Source organism: Glycine soja, chromosome 15 (genome assembly GCF_004193775.1).
Source record: "Glycine soja cultivar W05 chromosome 15, ASM419377v2, whole genome shotgun sequence".
Taxonomy (NCBI): domain Eukaryota; kingdom Viridiplantae; phylum Streptophyta; class Magnoliopsida; order Fabales; family Fabaceae; genus Glycine; species Glycine soja.
This window is the reverse complement of record NC_041016.1, coordinates 50518896-50531201: the sequence shown is the minus strand read 5'-3', so window position 1 is coordinate 50531201 and position 12306 is coordinate 50518896. Positions and strand designations below refer to the sequence as shown.

The 12306-nt window shown below is 32.0% G+C and overlaps 2 protein-coding genes across 6 annotated transcripts; one reads left to right on the top strand and one right to left on the bottom strand.

The window, feature by feature from the left end:
* The first annotated feature begins 4185 nt into the window (after positions 1-4185).
* Positions 4186-8356, top strand: LOC114387108. Its single transcript, XM_028347241.1, has 4 exons — positions 4186-4857; positions 6164-6403; positions 6491-6582; positions 7288-8356. Exons 1-4 carry the CDS (start codon positions 4264-4266, stop codon positions 8057-8059), a joined length of 1698 nt encoding a protein of 565 aa, XP_028203042.1. The 5' UTR covers positions 4186-4263; the 3' UTR covers positions 8060-8356.
* Positions 8357-8575: 219 nt separating this feature from the next.
* LOC114387289 (protein UPSTREAM OF FLC-like) lies at positions 8576-11898 on the bottom strand. Of its 5 annotated transcripts, none has more exons than XM_028347445.1 (7): positions 11811-11898; positions 11188-11360; positions 10801-10870; positions 10571-10686; positions 9694-10405; positions 9484-9582; positions 8576-8856 (listed from the first exon to the last, which is right to left on the bottom strand). In XM_028347445.1, the coding sequence occupies exons 2-7, from the start codon at positions 11318-11320 to the stop codon at positions 8700-8702; spliced, it is 1287 nt and encodes a 428-aa protein (XP_028203246.1). In that variant the 5' UTR covers positions 11321-11360; positions 11811-11898; the 3' UTR covers positions 8576-8699. The 5 variants fall into 5 exon arrangements, with proteins under 5 accessions (XP_028203246.1, XP_028203245.1, XP_028203243.1 ...); XM_028347444.1 differs by having other exon boundaries at positions 11805-11891; XM_028347442.1 differs by lacking the exon at positions 11811-11898 and adding an exon at positions 11514-11724 and having other exon boundaries at positions 9694-10384.
* Positions 11899-12306: the final 408 nt, after the last annotated feature.

Sequence of the window (12306 nt, the reverse complement as noted above, 5' to 3'; positions counted from 1 at the left end):
TATACCTGCTTTTTGTTTTTCTCACCGTTTGCTTAATTTCTTTTATTTTTTTTATAAAAATATTATTTTACAGAATTTTTTTGCAATGTAATTTTGTATATATATTATGAATATTATTTTTTGTTAAGATAATTTGTTACATTATTGAAAATAGTTTTTATAATGTATAAAAAACTATTTTATAAAAACTAGTTTTTGTAATTTGTTAAAACAAAAGTTATATTATAAAAATTATACCATTAAGTGTATGAATCAAGTGACGTGAGATTGTTTCAACTTAATCAATAAACTTAAATTATAAGATATATACTTGTTAAAAAAGAGTTCAAAGTAATTTTTTGTATGCTATTGTCCATGGATTTGTTGATGATGAAATCATAAATCTCACTATAAAAAGAAAAAGTGTTAACTAAGTTTCTAATTCTTAGATTTTTTTTAAAAATTTAATTTTTAGTCCCTAAACAAAAATTTATTTGGTCAAGGTTTTTCAACTTTTTTCATTAAGATTTGTGGTCCCTAAACAAAAATTTGAATCCATTATTTTTATTTATTTAATGAGATTTTAGGGATTAAAAATCGAGTTTTTCAAAAGTTTAGAGACTAAAAATTATAATGAAAAAAAGATGAAGGACTTTTATTAGTTAAATTTTTGTTTAAGGACTAAAACCAAATTTCAAAATAGGACATCAACTCTACTTCTCAATTATATATTGGTTTCAAAAAGTGACAAGCTCCACAATGTTTACTAGGTAAAGATTTAATTACCCATTTATTTTTTTATGATTTAATAAGTGAATTTTGTTATTCTTAAAATTTACATTTTAATTTTCAAAAGGTAATTACTGTTAAAATTCTTTACCTCTGTTAAGGACTCCTCTTATGTGTCATTGATTGTATTTTTTTAACAGAGTTAAAAAAATTTTAACAACACAAACCTTTTAAAAATTAAAATATAAATTTTAAAAATTAAAAAATTCACTTGTTAACTATAGAAATTATAATATATAAATTTGAAAATGATAAATCCTAGATGCATAATTAAACTTTATCCAAACATAGACTAAGGAGAGCTCCTAGCATGTAATTCCACAAGCACCAGGGGGCCACGCATGCATTTGAAAAGGCTAACATTTCCTCAACAAGGTATATAATTGCATTAGCTTCCATGCTAAGCTTAAACTACCATAGTTTCATTAATTCTCTTTAGGTCGTTGCTTTGGCTTGTGGATACCATAGGCTCCCTTGTGAATTTAATCAAAGAGTCAATGATTTTAATAATGTATTCTTACGTAGTTCAACATATACTTGCAGTAATAAAAAATTTGTTAATTATTATTATACTTACTTTTGTTAATATAGTTTCATTTCACAAACATTAATATACTAATATAAGTATTTAAAAACTTAGCATCAACAGTTAAAAAAACCAATTTAATTTTAAGTGTCCCTTTCGATCTGATAAAAATGAACTAATTTTTAGCATTTGAAAGTAGTATTTTTTTATTAAAAATATTTATTATACTAAAAATATAAAGTGTGATAAACATTTTTTAATAAAAAAATCATTTTTTTATGATTAACTATAAATACTATAAACTTATATTGATAATATAATAGACAAACTATATACATATTAACTTCCCAAGCGAATAAATAATATATAAATACTAATGAACATATCTGTTGATAAGAAAAAAAATATTTATCTATATATATATATAAGAAGAGTTAATATGTACTTTCAGAATATTATATCATTTAAATAAACTTATAACGACCATATTAATGTATAAAATTATATTAAATAAATATTTCACTACCAGAAAAAGTGAAACTAATAATTTTTTTTATTAGGATATACATAAAGGCAAAACCAAATGTACACTAGCATGGCAACAAATGAACAAGTTGAGCTTGGAAGAAAAAAGAACGAAGTCATGCATGGTGAAAAGGACCATTAATAATCACACTCACACCTAGGAGGAGCGTTTACCAAACGTGAATAGAAATTGAAAACCAAAACAGAAAAATAGTTTTTCTCCACTCCTCAGTTAGGTTTTGGGACCACAAAACAAACAAGACCCTTGTTCACGCAACAAGCAACAACATTAATTATTCTTCTTTATTTTTATGGCTCTCATGTTTTCTTTGTTAAGGATATACTGGTATTGATAACTTAACTTTGCCATAAGGATATAACTAGGATTAAAAATAAAAAATATTTATCAGAAATTATAAAAGAGTATAAAAATTATTATGAGTAAAGTAATTTTAATTTTATGTATTTCAATAAGAAAATTTTACTTCTAATTTTTTTAATTAATGTTCATTTATCTATAAATTAACACTTATAGACTTTGTATATATTCGTTAAAAAATAAATTACAAAGTTTGTACTAAAAAATAGATTAAAAACATATTGAAAATTATGATGAGTATATACTAATAATATTTTTATGAGTAAATATTCATTTGAGTTTTTAAAGATGTGAGATACCCATTAATTGATCTATCAAAGATAAAAAATTAAAATTAAAATTTTAGATGTGTAAAAAATATAATAAATTAATCATATTTTTTATATATTTGAAAGTTAAATTTAAATTTTTAATTTTTCAAAAGAATTAATTTGTGATTATCTTAGACTTTGATGAATCAAAATTGATATTTACCTTATTTTTATTTTCAATTAGCATTTCTCCATATATTTTTTTCTTGGTACCCTTTGGTTACTAGCTTTGTGGGGATTAACCTAGGAACCTGAACCCTCAAAGCAGTTAAACTACTCCTATGGTCTATAGCCTACACTGCCTCATTCAAGTGACTTTTCTCTCTTTCCTCTCAAATCTCAAAAAAGTGACATCTCCAATTGCCATCTGTATCCTCCCTGCCATACCTGCACCTTCTCCCATGTCACTTTGAGATTCCACCTGGCTCTGTCTCTAAAGCCAATGTTGGAATATAATAATAATAATAATAATAATAATAATAATAATAATAATAATAAAATAGAGTACAATATTTTTTATTTATATTGGAATACAATTTTTTTATAATAAGAATAAGAAAACTATAATTTTAGTTCTTTATGTAGCACAGCAACAATACTACATTAATCCTTAAAAATTACTTTTTTTTTTGAATAAATCTTTCAAAGAATAATTCGTTAATTATTACGGTAATAGAAAAATAAAAAATTAGTAACTTGAATAATACATTAACGTATGTTTAGAAATTTTAATAATAAATGATTAAATTTAAATATTTATAATATGTTTGGTTACATGTTAAATTCAAGTTTTATGTTCACACGAAAATTACTCTTAAACTTATTTTTTCACATAAAATATGTACTTCTCGGCCTTTTAACAGGAAACTAAATATATGATTAGATGAAGCAACTTAAAATTTCATAGACTTATTTAGAAGTTTTTAATTTTAGACTTTTAGTTTACACATTTCACAGACTTGTCAAAATAATAACAAAACACCTAGCTTAATACCATCTAAAATTTATCTTAAATAAATACTTTTCTCAAAATTAATTTTAAAGTAAAGAAATTTATGTTTAATTTTTTATTTTCCCTTTTTCTAATGTATAAGATTTATACAATAAAAAACATCTATTTAACCGAATAATTGTGTTTGATTTTTTCATATGTAAAATTTTAAAGTCAGTGATAATCACATGTGTTATAAATGAGATTAATCATTATCTAATAAATTAGGAAAGATCAGAAAAATGTTTTTATATTTTAAAATAATTTAGTAATAAAATTTTGAATTTAAGATTAAAGTTACTTTAATTTAATAGATCAAATATAAACTAAACAAAGAGGTAACTTAGAACTAAAAGTTATTTGACACAAGTTATTCAACACTTAACTTTATTAACTTAATTAAGATATGATGAAGTGGGATATAAAATCATAATTAAAGATACTATTTTACTCTAAAATGGATAAACTGGTGTAAGAAAATTAATTAAATACCAAATAAATACATGTTTGAATTTGCTTTGGAATGCCAATAACAATAATTTTAAGTTCAAATCAAGCATACACTAAAAAAATCCTATCTCCTAATCAAACATCCACTAAAAAGCACAAATTCCTCTAGTTAGAAAAAAAAAAAAGAAGAAAAAGAGGTGACTCAGCAGGGTAACAGAAGTTGCAATACATTATTCTAATCACCACCCAACCAAACCATTTTGAACACACAAACACAGACACAAAACTCTCCTTCTCCATTCTCTTCTCTTCCATGGCGTCCCTGACCCCAGGCGTTCTCTCGAAGCTACTCGACAACGCCGGCTCGAAGGTAACCGCCCCGCACCGGCAAGCCCTTCTTCAGGTGACGGAGATCGTGCCGCGCCTCTCCTCAACCTCCCCATTACAAAGCCGCGGCTACTTCCTCAAACTCTCGGACTCTCTTCACTCCGCCTACGTCTCCGTCCCCGACGCCGACGCCGACCTCATCTCCGCCGGCAAGCTCAACCTCGGCCAGTTCGTCTACGTCACCCGCCTCGACGCCGCCTCCCCCGTCCCCCTCGTCCGCGGCCTCAACCCCCTCCCCAAGCGGAGACCCTGCGTCGGGAACCCCATTGAGTTGGTACCAAGTGAGAGGCTTCGCGTTACCACCACCACCACCAAGAAGAAGAAGAAGAAGAAAGTAGAGGTTGTTAAGAGAGGGAAGGGTTCTCCCGAATGGAAGAAGGAGAAGGGGTTGGAGATGATGAGGAGGTTGAGTTTGGATTCTTCTAGAAGGGTTTGGGATCATAGTCCGGTTTATGAAGGGATAACTGCTTCTGCTTCTAACAAACTCAAGGCCAAGAAATCTAACCCCACTTCGCCTAACGTCTGTTACTGTTCTCCTTTTCTCCCTTTTGTTTTCCTTTGTACAAAACTTGCATGCATTTAAGGGATGTTTGGAGGGAAGGAATCAAGGAAAGAAAATGGAGAACAAAGAAAGTCTTCTGCTTGGTTAGAGAGGAAAAGGAAGGAATAAAAAGATAGCAATTTTGATTTCTGAAATAACTAAAATATTATTCTTTTTTATTGAAATTTTAAAAGTTTCTTTCCTTCTCCACTTTTCATCCACTGTTCCAACTTCCAACTTCCAAAAATACCAGGTAGGAGGGTAGACGAAAAATAAGAAGAGAAAAAAAATATTGAAGTATGAATTTAAAAATAATTTCTTTCACTATTTTTTTTAGCTAAACCAAAATATTATACTTTTTTATTTTCTTCTACCCATCAAGAGACGCCAGTAGTTTCTTGCATGCTTTTTTTTTTTTTTTTTTCTAATTGAATCTAGAGTTTCACTTTTGATGATACAAGTTTGCATTAAAGGTTTGCATAAGTTATTAAGTCCAATTCTAATAGGAAAATTGCACACACACACACACACATATATATATATCTTTTTTTTTTTGGTGAATGAAAGGTCATACCTTTTGCCTTTGTTAATTTTGTGGGTTTCTTTTTAGGGAGGTTTTGTTGGGGGCAGAGGGTTTTTTCTAATTTGTTTTTTTTCCTTTTTTTGTTTTTGTTTTGAGCCAATGGGTGTGTTCTTTTATGTGAAATTTGATTTGATGGCGGGCTCGTTTTAAAGGTGAAAATTTCACTTGTAGTCGTTAAGAATCGCAAATGTTTGTGTGATGAAAGTCGTATTCAGTGACTAATCTATGTCCCGTGTTTAAGTTTGTAGATTTTAAGGAAACGTGAGGTTGTCGTCCCACTTCTGAATTTTGTTCTTTTTAAATTACTGCTTCGGTAAAGTTAATGTTGAGGGCCCTCTTGATTTTTTATTTTTATTTTTTTGCGCTTTTATTTCTGTTGGTGTGGACCATGTCAACGGTTTTTATTTATTTCTTTATTTTTTTTATGCTTTGACATTTTCTTATTATGTTAATGTTTTTGGTAAGGATTTGTGTAATTGAGTTTCGTGAATGTTTGAGGTCAGCATTGGTAGGGCCTTTGGTTTAAACAGAAATGAACTTTTGAGGGTTCTGCATACTCTGCTGTCTGCACTGCCTGTGGGTAGAGAGAACACTTTCTGATGTTGTATGAGCCTATGAGGCAAAAGGTTCATTTTTGTGTGCCGTTTCTTGTGTTTAACTTTCTTGAAGCTTATTATGGGTTGATGGTGTATGATTCTGTAGGAGATAGACAAGAAGGTTTTTTCTGTCAAACCAGATTCTCCACTAAAATCGCCAACATCAAGTATCTCACCCTTGAAGAATAAAAACGAGAACCTTTGTCCAAAATCATTGACAAGCACACCCTGTGGTGGCACTGTTCATAGCCAACTTGTTAAAGTGCCACTCAATTGCAAGAGTTGGCGGCATGATACTCCTGCATGTTGTGAAGATGTCTCATCCCCCATGTGTGATCTTGGAAAAGTATTAAACTTGTGTCTGGCTAATATTTGAACTTTCATGTTGCCATCTTGTTCCAATTTTGAATTTTGTTGTTTCACTCTTTTGCAGCAAGTTGTAGCTCATAGAAATGTTGCTTTTTTGGCAGCTGTGCGGTCTCTTGAAGAAGCATCAGCTACAGATACTGTGATCCGATGCATGTGGTATTTATCTGTAGCTTATAAATACAAATACAATACAATTCTTTTTCTATCTTTTTATGCCCTTCCTGCTTCTTGTTAGAATTTGCTCGTCTGTTTTCTCGTCTATCATCTTGTAACAGATGCTTATTATCTGTTAATTCAGTGTTGTTAATGCATTTAATAATTTAATAAACCTAGACTTTTTTTCTTCTCAGCAAGCTTTTCTAATTGTTGAAATACAGAAATGATTCTCTGTTATTGACATACTGTGATTTTCAAAATTGTTAGTATACTTAACTAGCTTGCCTGGTAATCTATCCCACCTGTTATTGTGGATTATATATGTATGGCACTATATCAATGTGATTTCAAATGTAAATTTTCCACCCATGCAGTCAAAATTGTCAATCTTACCCTCTTCAAATAGAACAAGGCAGAGCGTATCTCATATTCTCATGTCAAGTGAAAATAGCTATTCCATCACTTCATCTCATCATTGTCAGTTGTAGATATTTGGAGTTGGAATTGGAAGGAAATTTCTCAGTTTTCTACTAATAGCATGTCTGGATCAGCTTATTTCAAGGGAAATAATTGTCTATTTATCAAAAGCTCTCTTAAGCGATTATTTCTTTAAAGTATGCTAAACACAATATGTTCTATCACATTTTTTCCCCTCTTTTAGTATGCGCTTCATAATTGCATTGATTAAGATGAGTATTCTCTCAGCATGTATGCAGAACTTTGCCAGTCTGGTCAAACACATTCTCCTGGATCACTTGTGAAGCAGTTTTTGGAGCTTCACCTGAGTTTGCAGAGAGTAACAGTGCTGATTGATTTGTTACTTAACCCATTTCCTGAAACAAAGTCAAGCAGCCACTCTACCCTACAGTGTCTAACAGAAGATGCATGCAAAGTTCCCGCTCGGAAGAATGCTATATCTTGGGTACAAGCTGCCATAGGTACCAATCTTTCCAAATTCAATCTATTCAAAACACAGGCAAAAAGTGAGGTTCTAAATGGCGAGAAATGTCATTATGTTGTCATTGAGAATTCTCCTGAGGACATCAATACCGAGAATTCACCTGCTCAAAACAAGCAAAATCGTGTAACTCAAGCAAACCACTTGCCAAATTCAACTGCTAAAAAACTTCCTTCTTCAAAGCGGAATCTCTTGGCAGCCAAGAACAAGGATGCTGACAAACATGATCGATCAAAAGAAATCGAATTAAAAGAGGTTGCGAGTTTGGCAGAAAAACTGCTTGAGGCATCTAGCGAATGGTTCCTGAAGTACTTGGAGGAGTCTCTGAGTAATGAATATGGGTTGAAAAATGAAGGGAACATTGAAATTGCAAGTCTTCTTGGCCAGCTCAAACAGGTGAATCACTGGTTAGATAATTTGGCTGGTGGAGATAAGGTTGATCACAGGGTAGAGAAGCTAAGGAAAAATTTGTACCGGTTTCTACTTGAGCATGTTAATTCTGCCGTTACTTGTAATTAGAGCAAATGTAGAAGAACTACCAGAGCTAACAACTGACTATGCATTGGACAGCTGACAGTGGTATTGCAGTGAATATTTGAAGTTTAAACAGCTCGTTTTGGTCTTGGTGTAACCACTTAACATAGGATCTTACATGTACCTTGTATAATTTAATTTAATCTTACTGTCACTGAATGAAGTTATGCCCAAGATTTTACAATTTTGAGCTGTATTCTATTGATATGGATATGTTATTACTGACAGTAAATTTTATAGTTTATATTCATTTTGGATTAACCTTGGGAGATCCCAGTTCAACAATCTTGCTTTCTTAATTAAGGTGGAGTTGTGATTCATTGGCTGTAATAAATTTTTGATTCTTGCTTTCTTGTGTTGTGCTTAAAAGTTGGCGACTCAAAGCATGCTAATACTATCTTCTGCGGTGCAGAATGTTTTGGTAACCTTAAGCACTTTATGTTTTTGGTTGAGAGACAAAAGAATCATGCCAAAGAGTATGGTAGAGAAAACAAGAAACAATGATAGAAAGACTTTTTTTATAAGGACACTAAGACCAAGTGAGAAGCTACATCAAAATTTAAAAGCCAAATGCCTTCTTCTGATGAGAAGCCAAGGCATTATAACCCAAGGTATTAACATTTATTTAGTTGGTCAAGAAGTAATCTGTATAAGATGAAGATGATGATCCCTGAAGCTGTGCCTCCTCAACAGTTGTGGATGACTTTCCCAAGGCTTTCATTCCTTTACAAGACTTCATGTGTTTGTGCATTTTCTCAGGCTTAAACGACTTCCCGCATTGCCTGCATCATCAAGTCTCATTTATGGTCTCATCATTCATGAATATGATAAAAACGTGAAAATTGATAGTGTCTCGAAACATATGGGCATCAAGCATAATCAAGTATATAGCTCATACTACTTTAGTCACATTTAATTAAAGATGCATGAAACTCAACTCTTAAATCTTAACACTGTACCCCGCAGCCAAAAGTTGGTAAACATCACAATCTGCTAATTAATGTTACCCTTTTTATATTTTATGCTTTTTTTTGTTACTAGAAAATCTAAATTATGAATTTTGAGTATCTAATAATCCAAACCATCTGAATCTTCATTCCATTGGCCTTTTGATTAGAATCTTGTGACACTTATCATTTCAGTAAGATAGGTCATATATTTTGATTTCGTTTAAAAATTGTTAGACTAATAAACAGTCAAGTGCAGCCTCTGCCTTCCATGCACCTCCATTAAGATGAGAATCACCTGATAAGTCCAAATATACAGTATCCTATTGATCTTCAACCAGTGTGCTAAAACATCCTCCACAAATATGACCATGATTTTTCAAGCACGGTTTCCTCTCACCATATTGTTGAAATGCTAACAATGGAAATTATACTCAAGAGGTGACATGTTCAGTCACTTACGAGCAAGTTGGTCCACCAAATGGTTTGGAAGAAGTTTGATTTAGCAACTCCCCTAACTTTTTCCTGCTCCGGTTAGTTTCATTTCCTTCAAAGCTTTTTCTGTATAAAGAGAGAAAAATAAAAATAAAACAAAATTAAAGAAATCAGGCAAATAATATTAGGATCAATATTTAGAATCTTCAAAGCTCAATTTATAGTATAACTCCTCACCTTGCCCCATATTGTTGTTTCTGGTGATGAGGGCCCCAAGAAGTTCTAAAACACCTGGCTGATCCTCCCAATTTGTCTCCCTTACAAATCTCAACCCTTCTTTCAGGTATGTTGATAGGTTCCTTGGATAAATTCTTTTGAGCCGGGTTCATCAGGACCAGTGCTGCATCCTTTGTTTCCACAGTGCCACAGGTAATCCAATTGCGGAACACATTAGAAACTTTAGTAGAATTGCTTCTGATCTTAGTAAAAGAGGATTGAGATGATGATGATGATATAGTGGAGAAGGATGACTCAGGTGAGCTGGTTTTATTCAAGTCATCTTTGTGGCTAGCCTTCGTAATCAACAGATTGTGATACAAGGAAGGCAATGAGCAAGTCTCTAACTTCTCTTGGTTGATTTCGTTGAATCCCTTTTTGCCTGTAGCCTCTATATGCTTCTCTTCTTCGACCTTAGAAGAGTCATCATCTGTCACAGATGACCTGTCTGAGCTGAAGACCAATGATGAGTCCTGGCTGATTTCTGATGACCCTTTTGTCAGAGTATCTATTTTCGAATTCAAGTCTTGTTGAATTCGAGGTTCTTCTTCCGCTAGAGGCTGCTGCTGTGGCTGCTGGTTTTCGTCCTCTACAAGTTGTACTTGAGTACATTTCTTCTCAGCATGGATATCACAAACCGCAATTTTCTTTTCTGCAAGTGAAGGAGTTGTTGCTGCAGCATTATCCAAAAAGTAGTACAAACTTAATGAGCCTTTTAACATTCTAGGAAAAGTGTACATGCTTTGGAAATGTCCATGGATGGAAATTATGGGTGGCCATACTCAAATATTAATGAGAACAACAAAAGTGGGAATGGTGGTTTTCTCTAAGTACTTACTAAATGGGGTAGGGTGGATTTGTGATCCTTTGAGGACGTATTCATTGTCAGAGATGGGGGTTATGAGGTCGTCATCCAACAAGTCTTGCCACACATATCCACTCTTGTACCTCCTGCTGTTCAATAATTGTTAGTTACAAATTGATCATATCGCACACTTATAGTTAAGGGTTCAAAAGAATGAGGTAGAGAAATGGACTAAAGCAAGGATTAGAAGGGTATGACTCAACCTCTTGTAGGACCAAGCAAAAGCATCAGGCAAGTCTTTTCCTCTCAATTCCCCAAGCCATCTCTTAACATCTTTTCAAGAGTTAAAGACAATACCATTCTTTAATAAAATTCACATATCATTCACAACACAACATAAATGATCCATGGACACCAAGAACTTATATACACCTAGAGAATCAAAGAGAGAAAATTGTAGATGTGATAGGTAATATGATTTGACAAGAAATCTCAACCGAGTGTTTGCATTGTAGCAGGTGTTCATATATCATTACTCAAATCAGAACACATTATGCGCAGAGAGAAAAAGAGGCACTATAGTCAGAGCCAGATGCAGAAGAGGCTAAACTAGAAGAATGAAAAGAAAGTGTGGAACATAGATAACTCACCTCTAAGATAAACCCCATTTCGGGCAAGATGAAGAACACGAATTAGATGAGGATGATCTGCACGACCACCTATCTGACTAAGGAAGTAAATGATGTGAAGCCTTCTCACTTCTCCTCCACCTTTGCCTTCCATTCCAATTTCTCTTGCTTTGTTTTTCTTCTTCTTGCCTTTGCTGCAATAAACACAAACAACACCCTCTTAACACAAGCACCAAACAAGTACTCTTCTTTTTAGGCACAACACAAGCAACCCTCTTATGTTATCCTCTACTATGATTCAAAATATTATATAAAACGTAGAAAGCAGCTAACATTGGAAAACCCACATGAGATCTTTGTCTCTCTGCCGGCCTGCTACACAAGGAACTGACATCACAACATATAAACCTTTATGTCAAATAAAATATTCACAATTTCATATTATGGTCATATAATATAAGGTTAAATATAATGCAGGCCTGCTAGGTAGCTACTTGAGCATTACATGTTTTTGTTTTTTTAACAAGAAAACAACAACTTTTTTGTCTTGCAAACATAAATAAAAAAGAAAATGAGAAACATCGAGACTAGAGAATATACAAAGCAAGTGACTGGTTTGTGTACTAGAATGCAGTTACCTTTACCTCTTCTTTCTAGCAGAGAAAGCAGATAGAGAAAGAGAAAAAAATGTGAGAGAATTGACCAGGTTTGCGGATATATAAAGATGTAGTTACGGAGTGGAACCAGCTTCAGGGATCATCTGATTTCTCGCGATTTAACGAATTTATATTTATATAATAAACAATAGGTTAAATTACTCATTTATTCATATAGTTTTACAATTGTTATCTTTTTAATTCTGAAAATAGTTTTTTTTTCTATAGTTTATATTTTAATTTTCTTTTAGTCTCTATAATTTTTTATATTTTATATAATTTGAAAGTGATTTTTTTAGTTCTTATAATTTGTATTTTAATTATCTTTTAGTCCTTATTAAAAAAATATAAAAATAATTAGCTATGAATCAGTTATAAATTATCAATTATTTTTTATTATAAATTATTTTGTGATAAATTAGTTACGAATTATTTGCTAATATTTTTGTAGTTAATTGTAATTGATAATATTAGTCATATTTTA